Source organism: Limanda limanda, chromosome 4 (genome assembly GCF_963576545.1).
Source record: "Limanda limanda chromosome 4, fLimLim1.1, whole genome shotgun sequence".
Lineage (NCBI taxonomy): Eukaryota > Metazoa > Chordata > Actinopteri > Pleuronectiformes > Pleuronectidae > Limanda > Limanda limanda.
Genome location: NC_083639.1, coordinates 11,039,929 through 11,055,576, shown reverse-complemented (window position 1 = coordinate 11,055,576; position 15,648 = coordinate 11,039,929). Strand labels below are relative to the sequence as shown.

General features: G+C 43.8%; 1 protein-coding gene across 1 annotated transcript in view; it reads left to right on the top strand.

Moving 5' to 3' along the window:
- Positions 1–15,648, top strand: part of LOC132999547 (low-density lipoprotein receptor-related protein 1-like) — a 112,769-nt gene that overhangs the window by 61,607 nt on the left and 35,514 nt on the right. Inside the window, exons 19-31 of the mRNA XM_061069240.1 lie at positions 29–109; positions 1,117–1,284; positions 3,984–4,166; positions 4,250–4,447; positions 4,562–4,807; positions 5,253–5,450; positions 6,366–6,570; positions 7,545–7,709; positions 7,803–8,047; positions 8,632–8,763; positions 9,619–9,846; positions 10,960–11,134; positions 15,493–15,587. Of these exons, the coding sequence (XP_060925223.1) occupies positions 29–109; positions 1,117–1,284; positions 3,984–4,166; positions 4,250–4,447; positions 4,562–4,807; positions 5,253–5,450; positions 6,366–6,570; positions 7,545–7,709; positions 7,803–8,047; positions 8,632–8,763; positions 9,619–9,846; positions 10,960–11,134; positions 15,493–15,587 (2,319 nt within the window). The remainder of the gene's footprint in view (positions 1–28; positions 110–1,116; positions 1,285–3,983; positions 4,167–4,249; positions 4,448–4,561; positions 4,808–5,252; positions 5,451–6,365; positions 6,571–7,544; positions 7,710–7,802; positions 8,048–8,631; positions 8,764–9,618; positions 9,847–10,959; positions 11,135–15,492; positions 15,588–15,648) is intronic.

Below are 15,648 nucleotides of genomic sequence, written 5' to 3'. Positions count from 1 at the left end.
CATGTCTGACCTCTCGTTCTGTCCACAGCCTACCCCACATGTTTCCCCCTCACCCAGTTCACCTGCAACAACGGACGCTGCATCAACATTAACTGGCGCTGTGATAATGGTCAGTGCCTGCTCTTCGTTTTCCTCTTCATCAGCCTCCCCACGCTTCTCCCGTGTCACCATTTCCTCTGCATGCTTTGCCAGCAGCCTCATAATGGCACACACTCTTCTTTTATTGTCACCCTGTATGTTGGTGTGTGTTCAGCTTTTCTCTCCTGCCCCTGTTGTTGCTGTTGTTGTTGTTGCTGTTGTTATGTGTTTGTTGGTTTTGTTCCGTGTTGTGCCCGTCGCCCACTCTGCTGTCTTCCGTTGATTCTGTCTTTCAGAAAAGGATTGTGGTGACGGCTCTGATGAGTTGCATTGTCCAAACCTGCCCGGTTAGTGCATAGATCAACATGCACCAAAACGGCCATGACGCTATAGCTATAGCCTTTAGGAGTCGAAACAGTGAGAGATCAGTGCTGCTTGTCTGCTAGTTGAACGTGGCCACACGCTGAGGCCAAAACTGCTGCAATTCATTTATTTAGTCTGCTGCAAACAGGTCTGAAACAAAATGAAATGCATAACTCAGTCAGCTAAATACACAGAAACCTCAAATTGAATTTGCCGTGTTGGCAATTTAATTATTGAAACTTGGTTTAATTCAGAGTAGATTTAATTGGAAGCAAGTTTAATGATCATAGGAGTTTATCAACAGAACATAGATTTATTTCATTTATAGCTAAAATGACCGACTGTAAGATTTCATATGGATAGACAGTCATGTTTTAGTTTAGCCCTTTAACATTTGGACCTTAAAGTGCTTCTGAAACTCTGCTGCCAAGCTTAATGTATCAGCTGGGTACATTCCCTCATGGTGCATGGTGTGATCTATGCAGTTTCTGTCATTATTTGAACTCTCATCTCTCTCACATTCTATGTCATTTGTATTTCATAGTCACTGTCACTGTGTTAATTGTGAAAAAAGTAATTACTTTCTGCAAATTGATATATACACTATTAATTTCCCTCTGAGGCAGTGGTGTAATGTGAGAGCGTGGGTGTTGCTTGACTGTGTTTGTTTTTCAGATAATGACTGTGGGGACAACAGTGATGAGGCCGGCTGCAGTCACTCCTGCTCCAGCGCTCAGTTCAAGTGCAACAGCGGCCGCTGCATCCCGGATTACTGGACCTGCGACGGAGATAATGACTGCGGGGACTACAGTGACGAGACGCACGCTAACTGCACCAACCAGGGTCAGTGTCTTAACCTGCAGCGTCAGGTGGTGTCTGCTCCATTCACTGTGAGGAAACTCTTCACTGCAGCAGATGACTCTATGGAAGAAATGTGTCTAAGGAATCCAGACAAATTCTGAAATACTTATTAAACCTCTGCTTCAGTGGCAGCCAGAGGTTTGATGTTTGAACCCAATATCTCGAGGGCGACTCGTGAGATTTTCTTCAAATTTGGCACAAATGTTTAGTTGGACTCAAAGATGACTTCATAAAAAATGGTTTGCTCAAAGGTCAAGGTCACTGTGACCACACAAAATGCAGAGAAACGTGTTCTCTGGAATCCCTCCAGGGAATGTTTTCACTTCGACTCACAGATTAACTGATGAGATTTTAGTGGTCAAAGGTCATGGTGACCTCATTAATCTGGAGACAAAACTGTATGTTGACTGAACTGCAGTGATCTGCAAAGGCATATAACCCCAGTGCGGTCGCTTTAGTTTAAATTTGCTCAACAATTTCATTATAAAACGACAGGATTTTTCATACCTTTCTATATAAAGATGAAAGGAGATAGTTTATCTAATAAATCTTGTTACCTAAGTCTGTCTGCTTTAACGGGTTCATTTCTTTTTTAGCCCTCACTTGCCTGGTAGACTGGTCTCACCTTGATTTTGACTTTCTTCCCTTTTTCATTCTGCACTCTGGCAGGATTTGGCCGTAACCTGTAATTGTGACGACCGAAGCCATTCAAAATGTAGTGATCGTAACACTCGAGCTGTTATGGGTTAACGGTGCATTAGACCAAGAAAAGACTCGATTACAGTCTACATTGATATCATTCAGATCTGAAACTGAATCATCTGTATATAGGCCATAGTTATAGTTGCTGTGTAGAAATATGAGCTACTGCAGCTGATAGGACGGATGATACTCGGCTTCAACGCACTAATAATGTATGATAATGCATTTCTCCTGATCTCACACTTGGATATGAAGGCTGCACATGGTGCGTTACACACTCTGGGCCCCCGTCACCGAGAATAACTCTGAGTAGCTGGTCATTAATAAAAGCTAAAGTCTACACGGCCATTTACTCCACGATTTACGCTTGGCGCTAAAATCATAGCTTGTGTTTACATTTCAGGCAGCAGGTGTAATCGGTCCCTCGGGCCTATTAGTCACACTGGCACCAGGCTAATGGGTAACACAGCTGACACGTCATGATGCTCGCTAGTCATTTAAAGTGACTGATATCATAACAGCACCTGATATTTTGTTGATCTAGTAGTAATTATCCTTCTAGTAACAGTTAACAAACAGGAGGAGTGATTCACTGTCAGCTCTGGGTTTTAAACTAAATCACTGACCTTGAATCTGCTGATGAGACGTGTTGCTTCACATCGTCCCTTTTTTATATTTATATTACACATCATCTCTGCTTAAGGCTTAGTGTGCTGAAGTAGTTTATGAGGGCTACGACTGAGGAGAATCTCGTTTTTCAAATCAAAATCTGTTTATTGAAGGATTTTCAATATATATAAGTGCAATGCTGAATGGACGTTACAGAGACAGGAGGTAAACATGAGTACAGCAATCAACACCAATGTGTCAAGACTAGGGTTGCAAAAGTCCGGGAATATTCAAAGTTGGAAACTTTCCATGGGAATTAACGGGAATTAACGGGAATATACGGGAATATACGGGAATTAACGGGAATTAACCGAGAATAAACTGGAAATGTTGTGGGTAATTTATACTAACTGTATTTACCTTGTCATATACAGACATAAATATAAACATTTTGTTGTGTCATAGGCTGATTTGAGCCCTGAGGAAACTTTGGGCACTTGACTATATGCTTCTGCATCGTTGTGTCATTCTTAACATAGGTCTTTGCACAGTATTTTCAAAAGTACACAGCCTTTCCTTCTACATTGGATGGGGTGAAATGTCTCCACACATGAGATAGTGCACGTGGCATTGTTCTGTAGAATTAGATGAGAAAAAAGTTTGTAAAAAAACACTAATGCAATGCTAGAGATATAAATAGTTAGCCAAACAATTGGAATCGTCTGTAAAAATATTTTACAATTGATGGATAAATGAATGGAAATAGGCTAGATGAACAGATGAACAATCCTCAATAAGCATGCTAATATATTTTCCCCAGTAATATCATGGAAACTTACCTGACTAGTCCTGCACACTGCAGCAGGCCTCAATAGCCCTGCTGTAGAGTGAAGGATGCTGGGAGTTATCTGTGCATGTGATGGAAGAATGCACATCGGAGGGTTGAAATTCAATGTGCAGCGTGTGCTTCATTCCATACATCTTTAAAATAGAGTTTTGAATGATGTTTTTATTGCTCAGCGTTTAATTTGCATAGTTTTATTTTTTTCAAAATTCCCAAAATTCCCGAGCTTAATATTCCCGTGGAAAGTTCCCGGAAAGTTTCCGGAAATTTACCGGAAACTTTCCACCCCTTTGCAACCCTAGTCCAGACAGACATGGATTGGGCAATATAACTTAAGGAACAAACAAAACAAAAAAAACGCAAGGTAACAACAGAAAAAGAAAAACAGAAAAAAAACAAATGCAACGTTATACAGAAAAGAAAGAAAATATATCAAATAAAATATTCAAACGAAAAATAATCCCTTCTCAGTCACTGTCAATAGAGAATCTCGTTTTTGAGTCTCATAATGATTTTCCGTTCACAGCCACACGTCCTCCAGGTGGTTGTCATACCGACGAGTTTCAGTGCCGCATGGACAGCCTGTGCATCCCCCTGCGCTGGCGCTGCGACGGCGACACTGACTGCATGGACCTGAGCGACGAGAAGAACTGCGAGGGGGTCACACACATGTGCGATCCAGCCGTCAAGTTTGGCTGCAGGGACTCTGGTGAGGAGGCCTTCTCCCAAACTAAGATCTGTGTGAGGTACACAAAGTTTGTTTTTTAAAGTTGCCCTGCCTTCTGTTCATAGCACGCTGCATCAGCAAAGCCTGGGTGTGCGACGGCGACAGTGATTGTGAGGACAACTCGGACGAGGACAATTGTGAGGCGCTGGTGTGTAAGCTCTCTCATCATGTGTGCGCCAACGACTCCACCATCTGTCTGCCGTCGGAGAAACTTTGTGATGGCAAAGACGACTGTCCAGATGGCTCTGATGAGAAACTCTGTGGTAAGAGACACAGCAGTAGCCAGGCTGAGTAAAACAGATGGTGGCTGGGTTGATAACAGGTCTCTGTAGCTTCTCCATGCATCAGTCATCATCTGATTTTTCTCCGTGTTGCAGACCTGTGTTCACTGGACAATGGGGACTGCAGCCATAACTGCACGGTGGCCCCTGGCGAAGGTCTCATCTGCTCCTGTCCGCTCGGCATGGAGTTAGGCTCCGACAACAAGACCTGTCATATCCAGAGTTTCTGTGCCAAACACCTGAAGTGCAGTCAACGCTGTGAACAGGACAAGTTCAGTGTGAAGTGCTCGTGTTACGAAGGCTGGGAGCTGGAGCCTGACATGGAGAACTGCAAGAGCACAGGTGAGGAACAGTGGAGGAGGAGAGGAGGATCAGGGACGAGTGAAAGGAGACCAGTGAAGAAGCTGAACAATTGATATGATTGGTATTTTTCCTCTCTTTATTCAAGTCTTTGAATATACAAGCAGGACTTATTGATTTAGCATACATAAAGAGTGTAGTTCTCTTTAAGCAGCAACTGGCCAATGAGGAAACATGGGTTTATGACTGTGCTCTTCACCCTGTCATTCATCTAGCTGCTGCCTGTTTGGTGCAGATAACTCCTGTCTTATTTACACTGTGTTTTAATGACCCAGGATTAGAGCCTCTTTCAACACAGGCCCACTTTCACACACTGCACGGGAACATGGCTGCGGCGTTTTCCAGCAGAACGGTTCTGCAGTATTCTCACTAACAATCATCAGTTTTTAACTCGTGGCCACTGATCATTCCGCTTCTTTTTCCGCAGATCCTTTCAAGCCCTTCATCATCTTCTCAAACCGCCATGAGATCCGCCGCATTGATCTGAATAAGGGAGAGTTCAGCGTGTTGGTGCCAGGCCTGAGAAACACCATCGCCCTCGACTTCCATCTCAGCGAGAACGCCCTCTACTGGACCGACGTGGTGGAGGATAAGATCTATCGTGGGAAGCTGTCGGAGAACGGCGGTGAGTTCATATGCTCGCGTGCTTATGTTGCATTCATGTGTATGTGTCTGCATGTGGTTGTTGTGTGTAACAGTTAGTGACTGCCGCCAACAGGCTACTTATAGCAAGTGTGTGTTTTCATTGCTACAGACTCATCAGCATTAATCAGACTGATTAGCGACACAAAGGAAAATCAAAGGGTTTGAAAAAGGCTGGAAGACGGTTCTTTAGTCTTTCAGGACAACATGCATTTACATTCTCTGAGGCCCATTCAGGAAATTTGCACCCGATGCTCTGCCTCTACTGCGTTTAGTTATGTTTCTGTTTATTACATTAACGTGTGTTATCTCCCAAACATAGCGTCGAGTCATTGGATTGAAGCAATTACACTTAGTGATGCAATGTTAGCTTTAAACCCGAATAACTTGATTGCATCTACATGATTTGTAAATGTTGAAGCCAAATGAATCAGTGCCTCACAGTGGAATCTGAAACGCTGCCATCAGCAGATCCCAGTCCTGGAAGCTTTGATTCATACATTTTATATTACATTAAATACTGTGAGGATTCATTAAGAAACTTAAAGTGGCCTGAAGGGATGTTTATTTTACTGAGGAGCTAAATGGAGTGTGATTAGATCTGAGCTCTCCAGCAGGTTTACACAACGAGGGAGGATACCAAAACAACCAAGGGAGGGAGGAAGAGTGGAAGGAAGGATGGAATTGATCAAAATAAAGAAAGTAAATTGCAAAGAAGGACAGACAGACAGAAAGAAAGATAGGCACTGCTCCGATGGAAGGAAGGAAGGAGGGAGAGATTTGCAAAAAAATACAGAAAGGAATTTCAAAGAGAGAAGAAAGAAAATAAAGACAACATATAAAACAGAAGAAGATGTGTGATGGTCTCTCCTGTCGTCTTCCTTCTCCTTCCTCTCAGCTCTCACTAGCTTCGATGTGGTCATCCAGTACGGACTGGCGACCCCCGAGGGTCTGGCTGTGGACTGGATCGCAGGAAACATTTACTGGGTGGAAAGTAACCTGGATCAGATAGAGGTCGCCAAGCTGGACGGCACCATGAGGACTACACTGCTGGCCGGGGAGGTGGAGCACCCCCGAGCTATCGCCCTGGACCCCCGGGACGGGTAACCACCGCACTGCTCATTCTATCTCCTTAATTGACAATGCTCATTTACAGCATCTTAAAGGCAACATTTTGGATACAGTAACCATTGGTTACACATAGGGTTGCAAAATTCCGGGAATATTCAAAGTTGGAAACTTTCCATGGGAATTAACGGGAATATACGGGAATTAACGGGAAAAAACTGGAAATGTTGTGGGTAATTTATACTAACTGTATTTACCTTGTCATATACAGACATACATATAAGCATTTTGTTTTGTCATAGGCTGATTTGAGTCCTGAGGAAACTTTGGGCACTTGACTTAATATACTTCTGCATCTTTGTGTCATTCTTAACATAGATCTTTGCACAGTATTTGCAAAAGTACACAGCCTTTCCTTCTACATTGGATGGGGTGAAATGCCTCCACACATGAGATAGTGCACGTGGCATTGTTCTGTAGAATAAGATGAGAAAAAAGTTTGTAAAAAAACACTAATGCAATGGCAGAGATATAAATAGTTAGCCAAACAATTGGAATCGTCTGTAAAAATATTTTACAATTGATAGATAAATCAATAGAAATAGGCTAGATGAACAGATGAACAATCCTCAATCAGCATGCTTATATATTTTCCCCAGTAATATCATGTAAACTTACCTGACTAGTCCTGCTCACTACAGCAGGCCTCAATAGCCCTGCTGTAGAGCCAATGATACGGGACGTGGGTTGAAATTGAACGTGCAGCATGTGCTGCATTCCATACATCTTTAAAATAGAGTTTTGAATGATGTTTATATTGCTCAGCGTTTAATTTGCGTATTTTTTATTTTTTTTTCAAAATTCCCAAAATTCCCGAGCTTAACTTCCCATGGATAGGTTCCGGAAAGTTTCCGGTGAAGTTCCGGAAACTTTCCGCCCCTTTGCAACCCTAGTTACACACTCATCCTGCAACCCATTGTTTGAATAACTCCATGTTGTGGCGTTGCAGGATCCTCTTCTGGACAGACTGGGACGCCAGCCTGCCACGGATCGAAGCTGCGTCCATGAGTGGAGAAGGCAGGAAGACCATCCATAAGGAGACTGGTAATGGAGGCTGGCCCAATGGACTCACTGTGGATTATCTGGAGCGCCGCATCCTCTGGATCGATGCCAGGTCACACAGGAGACACAGACATGAACATTATTAAAACAGCTGATAAGCAGCAGTAATGTCCAGAAATCTAACTGAAAATTGTGCTGTTTGTAGATCTGATGCCATTTATTCAGCCAAATATGACGGCTCGGGCCTCATCGAGGTTCTGAGGGGACACGAGTATCTGTCGCACCCCTTCGCCGTCACCATGTACGGGGGAGAGGTTTACTGGACGGACTGGAGGACCAACACACTGGCCAAGGCCAACAAGTGGACGGGGGGCAACGTCACTGTAGTGCAGAGAACCAACACGCAACCTTTTGACCTCCAGGTGTTCCATCCATCCCGACAGCCTCAGGGTGAGAAACACATGACGACACCTCTCAACCTTGCAAGAAACATCAAATAAATATGTAATTGATAGCCCATTTTATCTTTTGAATATGTCACAACCATAAATATGAACACTAACTGTACCTCTTTCAAAGTAAAAGCACTGCGAATGTTTTTATTGTTGAAGATGCACAGCTTCATACTGTTGATTTCTGGGATTAAGTTGAGTACATAGCCGTACATTTATCTGAGGAAATATACAGTCATGCCAGAAACCATATGTCGCAGCTCTGCAGCAGACACGTCCTCTGTGTAGAGAACAAAGCGTGCTGGATGCAGCAATCCAGCTATGACGCATCACGTCAGCTGCACAGGCTCCCAGTTTTTTCCCAGACAGTAACAATCTGTTCAATGTGAGACATCATCCGCCCTTGACTCTCGACTAAGATGAGGAAAACCAACAAAAAAAAACTTTCAACAGGGGTAAAAAACAGGGAAACCTCAGGGAGAGTCACAAGTGAGGTGTCTCTCCCGGGACGGACGGAACAACAGATGTCTTGTATAATGTGTTTTTAAAGACACATGCTGAGTGATTGTTTCATCTCCCCAGCTCCCAACCCGTGTGCAGCTCGAGATGGGAAGGAGCCGTGCTCTCATCTCTGTCTCATCAACTACAACCAGACGTTCTCGTGCTCCTGCCCTCACCTCATGAAACTGGGCCCTGACAAGCGCACATGCTATGGTAAACGTGAACGCACACACTTCGATGTATTAAAATGCATAATTAAAAGCGGCGACTGTAGACAACCTACTTTGTTTTCTCTCTGAGCCCGTTGAGCTGCTTGTCTGGGCGAAACTCTTGTTGAATGCCATTGTAATCCCTGTCCTTGTAGAATTGTTGACTGTGCATTTTGTGTACGTGTGTTAATATGTGTGTGTGTGAAAGAGAGGATTAAACAATCCGAACTTTATTTTGCTTTGAGGTGCTATTGCTGTGACAACCTTGGTGTGCATTGAAGTGTCTGTGTGTGAAAAGGCAGAGCGGGCCTGTTTATTCAGCGTGTGAGTTTAGTATTCAGGGCGGCACTTTCTATTATCTCCAGGGGTAATGGAATGGAGAGGCCCATTCTGTGTGATGCAGGTATCGGCCACAACCTTCCACATTGCCCACCTCCTCCGGTCCGACCGATGCAACCTGACACCGTCATTACTCTCCTCGTCTCCCTTTCTTTTTTCTCCCCCACTCTTCCTGTCTGTCACTTAAGCTGCGCTGAGTTAAATGTTGATAGGACTGTTGAGACCGATCCAGCTGTCATGTATCTGCACTGACTGAATTCACTCCCCCTGTCACGGCTGCAGCGTGGAGTTACCCAGCCGGACACAATCGTCCGAGTCAGAGATGCAATTGGATTAACTGTTTGTGCAATTGGCAGCAATAATGTGCAGATGCACCCAGCTGTGCTGCAGCCACCAATACACAGCTCTGGTATCAGTGTGTACTTGTGTATTTGACTGCATTTAACTCTTGATTAAACACGTTTAATGCTGGATGGAGATTTACTGAAGGATGCAATGTCAATATCTTCCCCCCCCGCAGAGTCTCGACAGTTCCTGCTCTACGCCCGGCAGATCGAGATCCGAGGAGTGGACATCGACAACCCGTACTACAACTACATTATCTCCTTCACTGTGCCAGACATCGACAACGTGACCGTGGTGGACTACGATGCTCTGGAGCACCGCATCTACTGGTCCGATGTCCGCACTCAGACCATCAAGAGAGCTTTCATTAACGGCACTGGAGTTGAGACTGTGGTCTCTGCTGGTACGGACAAGACAACGTGGCAGGACTCACACCATACTTATTGTTTTCAGTGCTTATAGATATAGCTTCACCAACAAGGTTATGTTTTTGTTTGTATTCATTTTCTTTTACATTTTTCAATATTTTCATTGATTTTTTTAGAGAATCCTTTTTCGATCTTGATGGTAAAAAAATCTGACAAGTTTAGGGGACTGATATTTATGTGTGTGTGCAATGTGGTGCAGAGCCAAATGAAAATCTAGAACTAGTGATTTTAAACGTGGTTTCAAGGAGGGACTGTTGGGCCTTGGCAGTTGAATATGTTCCATTATGATTTAAATTATATATTTTACATAAAAGACATAATGGATTCAAGCAGATTTCACCAAGATTATATGTTCATACGTTGAAAAGACGCTTTTCAATCCAGTAAACGGTCTCATCTTGCAATAAGGAGCTTTCAGAAAGTGCTCCTGCCAGTGGAGACTAAAAACAGAATTGATAATAAATTGAGCTTATATAAATCCATCTATACACAAATATATATTTGTATAGAAAAGTAAAAATCAGTAAAGCCTTCTTCTGAACAGCAATTATCCAATCAGAGCCCCCGCACTTAGCAAAGTGCTCATTAAGCCTTCGTCAGAATAATGCTGTGAAAAACAAAGAAATTGACGGATGGTGTCTTCATTGTTAAGACGTGCAGCTTTAGCCTCCATCTTTCACCGCCTGAAAATCATATTTGAGACCATTTTACATTATTCTTTTATGAATTTCTTTTAAAAAAGTCACCTGAGGATGAAGTTTTTCAATCAAATTATAGAGTTAATCTTTGTCTTTGTCCACCGCTGTGTGAAGTCAAAGAACCAAGGTTTCAGATATAATATTTGAGTATTACATCAGCTTACAGTTGTCACAGTAAGCTGATGTGCTTCAGAAAATCTGAACATGCATAGCAACAGTGAAAAAAGAAGGGAGGGGCTCAGTGAAGGGATGAAAATGTCTTTTGCTGCAGTTCTTCTCCTTTTTCTCTCTGATTTATGAATTTGACAAGGAGGTCAAAGACCTTTTAGATTTTTCTTTCAGATACACATCAAGGCTGAGAAGGCTGATTAATGACTGTGTGTTTTTCAGATCTGCCCAACGCCCACGGCCTGGCAGTGGACTGGGTGTCCAGGAACTTGTTCTGGACCAGCTACGACGCCAATAAGAGGCAGATCAACGTGGCCAGATTAGACGGCTCCTTTAAAAATGCCGTCATCCAAGGCCTGGACAAACCACACTGCCTGGTGCTGCATCCAATACTAGGGTGGGTCATATGCGCTCACTTTCATACACAGACACACACAAACACACACACACACGGGTCTGCTCAGCCATCCTAATTAGGATGTTACATTGACTTCCTTTCTTTGGTGGCGGCTGTGCCTCTGGAGGAAGAGCGGGTCGTCCACTTACCAGAGGGTCGGCCGTTCGATCTACATTTCAAATGCCGAAGTGTCCTTGAGCAAGTTACTCAGTTGCTCCTGACAACTGTGGCAGCAGTGAAATGTATGCCTATAGATGCACTGAATGTGTGTGTGAATGGGGGAATGACTGTAAAGTGCTTTGAGTGGGAATGTAGACTCGAAAAGCTCTATGTAAATACAGACCATTTAACATTGTGTCCTCCTTGTCGGCTCTGTGTTGTGTTCTCGTTCTGGTCACATGTGCATTCCCCACGGTACCATTCACATTAGGTTTTGCATTGGTCTGGTACTCCACACGTGTACCCGATCCCACTATCCAACACATTCCAGTAGTTGGGTGTATTGTACTAGAAGCTTGTGTAGTAAACAAATACAGTCAGCGCGTCACAAATGTTGGGCTTCACTCATAAGGGTCTGTGTGGACCCTTGTGGACATGGGTGGATGAGGACATTTACTTCACAAGGTCTGTAGCAGATCCAAGAGGACTGGCAAAGGCACAAAGAATGAATTTGTCTGAGGCAAACTCTTATTCCTAAACTGCAATTCTACCGCTAACCAGGAGCTCAGAAATGAAGTCAGGACCAAGATTTGGTCCCCATAAGGTCTACTGGTCCTGACAAGCACAGTGTTTATACTTGAAAAAGCCCTAAAAGGTAACAAAGAAGAGCACACGCACACACTCACACACACTCCATTAAGCTGTGACACTCAGTCAAAATGAAGTTGTTGCTCTCAGACACCCTCCTGATTTCACCTTTAACCTACACACACACACTGAAGAGCACGCACATACACACACACACAGTTGCACACACTGAGGCAGTGTCTGGCTGTCAGCCCCCCCCCCCCCGTTTGCAGTCAGTGACGACAGGCAGAGGCGTTTGGTATAAATGGTCCCTGACCTCTGACTGTTCTTCTCTCAGGAAGTCCTTCGAATTTGTCCTCCCCCTGCTTCATCTCTCCCTGAGTCTCTCTCTTCCTCCCTTTTGCTCCATTTCTAATTTTAAAGACAGCTCCTGTGCTCAGATAGTACCGGTGAATTATTTAGAGCCGATGTGACTTTCTTTCGCTATTCCTGCCTTAATGTGTATCCTCCATCCTGTCCCCTCCTGCCTCGTTCAACAAATGTCCATTTCTATCCTTTCTGTCCTCCCTCTTGAAACCTCAGCCCCCCCGACCTCGGCCTCGGCCTCTGTCCCCTCTTACCCGAGACACACACACCATCTGTATCTGTATTTATAGATTTTTGTTTTGCCCTGCGAGACTACGCTTGCCTTCGAGTATTTGAGGTGGATGAAGGAAGGATATTTTCTTAAGAATTGTTTTTGCCGTCTGGTGTTTTCTCGGTGTATTCCATCCTCTCTTTAAAAGACTTAGCCGACTTACGCAAAGGAATGTTTCTGATCTGAGCGTTGTTGGCATGGGGGAAAATGAGAAGCAGATGTTAGATCCATACGCTTGGGCTGTCCCCGCTTTCTGGCACGTACACACACACACACACACACACACACACACACACACACACACACACACACACACACACACTGCCCAGAATATGCTCACAAGTGGGTGGGGGCAGAGGCAGTCGAAGAGAGAGAAACTCAAACTTTAGTGTGTGTGTGTGTGTGCAACTGGCCTTCGTGTGTTAGTGTGAATGCGCTAAAATACGACAGTATTTGAAAAACTTTATTTAAAGGCATGTTAACAAACAAATGAAGGGTGTTGTGGATGTGGTGAGATTCAACAGGAAGTGGGTGATGAGGCCAGAGGATAGATACCCTTTAAACATAGACACGCTCAGTAATATTGTCCTTCTCGTGTGTGTGTGTGTGCGTGTGTGTGCGTGTGTGTGCGTGTGTGTGCGTGTGTGTGCGTGTGTGTGTGTGTGTGTGTGTGTGTGTGTGTGTGTGTGTGTGTGTGTGTGTGTGTGTGTGTGTGTGTGTGTGTGTGTGTGTGTGTGTGTGTGTGTGTGTGTGTGTGTGTGTGTGTGTGTGTGTGTGTGTGTTGATGAGTGAGGACTTTGACCACTTTTAGGAGCAAAGAACTTGAAGGCAAAAGGAAGGTGTTTATGTGAGAGTGTTTATGGTGTGGGAGAGTGAGGGAGGCAGAGATGGGACGATGAGTCAGAGACGACATTTTTCAGCGCCTGAGTTGAACTCACACACACACACACACACACACACAAACACTCTGAATGAGGTTTTCAGTGGCCTTACACTGATAAAGATGTCACTGCTTTTAATGCTGTGGCTGATCAACGTATTGCACATGTTGAAAACATTGAGATCACAATAAATGGTTCGGTGTTTATTTTTACTATCATGAGTGATTATTTGTCATTACATAGACTCATTGAAATCAACATATTTTAAGAGAGAAAACACATGTGACATCTTAATAGCCACTTGACCAGCAAATATTGATAAAGTAGTTAAAATCTATTTAAATAGAGCTTTTATTAGCAAAATTACAAAGAAGTTGTAATTAAGTAGCACATACCTCTACCAAGGCCTTAGAGCCCCGTTATGAATCCACATTGAAATTCACTGCATCAAAATGTACACACTCATTAATATCGCTCCCATCAAAATGACAGATTTTGTCTTATTAAGATTCATGAATCATTCTCTGAGAAATCAACGATAAAGTTGAAAGTCAAAGAAAGTGAAAAAGAAATTCCGGATCCACACCAGAATGCAATGGACTCTTTCCTGACACACACCGCACCCTTCCACCAATTTGTGGGCGGATTACCAATTTCTGTGGTAATCCGCCCAGTCGTTTTTGCGTAATCCTGCCAACTATCAAGCAAACGCAGATGAACAAAGTAACCTTCTTGGCGGAGGTATACATGGAGATGAAAAGCACAGAAAACCAAACAAGACAAAGATGATCACTTCATAGAACAGGAATAAAATTAAATTACGCACAAAATAAAACACAGTATATGTCATGTACAGTCATTGGACGACAAGAAATCGTTTTTAAGAAGCGATTGAGAAGACGCTACGGATGTTAACTGTCTGATCTCGATAAGTTGTGTGATCTGAGAATAACCAGAAGTGCTTCATAGATACACAGATTTAAGAGAACACACAGAGGGTTGATAAGTCCTTGAGGAACGAGGCCAAATAAAACATGGCCATATGGAAACACAACTTCCATGTAATCAATCAACAAAAATAAGAAAGAAAAAACTATTATTCTAGAGACATTCTTCTTAATAAAGCCGTAAAATCTCTGCGGTTGATGAAAGATGGGAAAGAATTGAGCTTGTGAGCTGTTTGAAATGTCTTCCATGAGACAGAAGATTCAGGCAAGAAGTGATTTCCTCAGATCATGTGATTATTAGAGATATATGTCAGTTACAAAAAGACTCATCAATTTTACCAAACTTTGAGAAATGAGCTTTGTGCTGAAGGGTTTGTGAGTGTTATTGGGTGGAAGTATCGATTAAAGTTGGTCGCTGAGGCAGACTGTGAAGTGCTGAAAATAAATCAAAAGATCTCTCTCTGTGTCTCTGTCTGTGTCTCTCTCTGTCTCTCTCTCTCTCTCTCTGTGTCTCTCTCTCTCTCTGTCCCTCTCTCTGTCTCTCTCTCTCTGTCTCTGTCTGTGTCTCTCTCTCTGTGTGTCCCTCTCTCTCTCTCTATCTCTGTGTGTCCCTCTCTCTGTCTCTCTCTCTCTGTCTGTCTGTCTGTCTGTCTGTCTGTCTGTCTGTCTGTCTGTCTGTCTGTCTGTCTGTCTGTCTGTCTGTCTGTCTGTCTGTCTGTCTGTCTGTCTGTCTGTCTGTCTGTCTGTCTGTCTGTCTGTCTGTCTGTCTGTCTGTCTGTCTGTCTGTCTGTCTGTCTGTCTGTCTGTCTGTCTGTCTGTCTGTCTGTCTGTCTGTCTGTCTGTCTGTCTGTCTGTCTGTCTGTCTGTCTCTCTCTCTCTCTGTCTCTCTCTCTGTCTCTCTCTCTGTGTGTCTCTCTCTCTCTCTCTCTCTCTCTCTCTCTCTCTCTCTCTCTCTGTGTGTCTCTCTCTCTGTCTGTCTCTGTCTGTCTCTTTCTCTCTCTCTTTCTGTCTCTGTCTTTCTTCGTCTCTGTCTCTGTCTCTCTCGCTCTGTATCTCTCTCTGTCTGTCTGTCTCTCTCTCTGTCTCTATCGCTCTCTCTCATGTCTACTGTGATTTTTGCTGATTCTCTGTGTCTGCCTCCCTCAGGAAACTCTACTGGACCGATGGGGACAACATCAGCATGGCCAACACGGACGGCAACAACCGCAGCGTCCTCTTCACCAACCAGAAGGGCCCTGTCGGTGAGTGTCCAGCTGCTTCTCCCTTGTGACAGCGTTAGACGCAGCGCTCCCTAGTGACGGG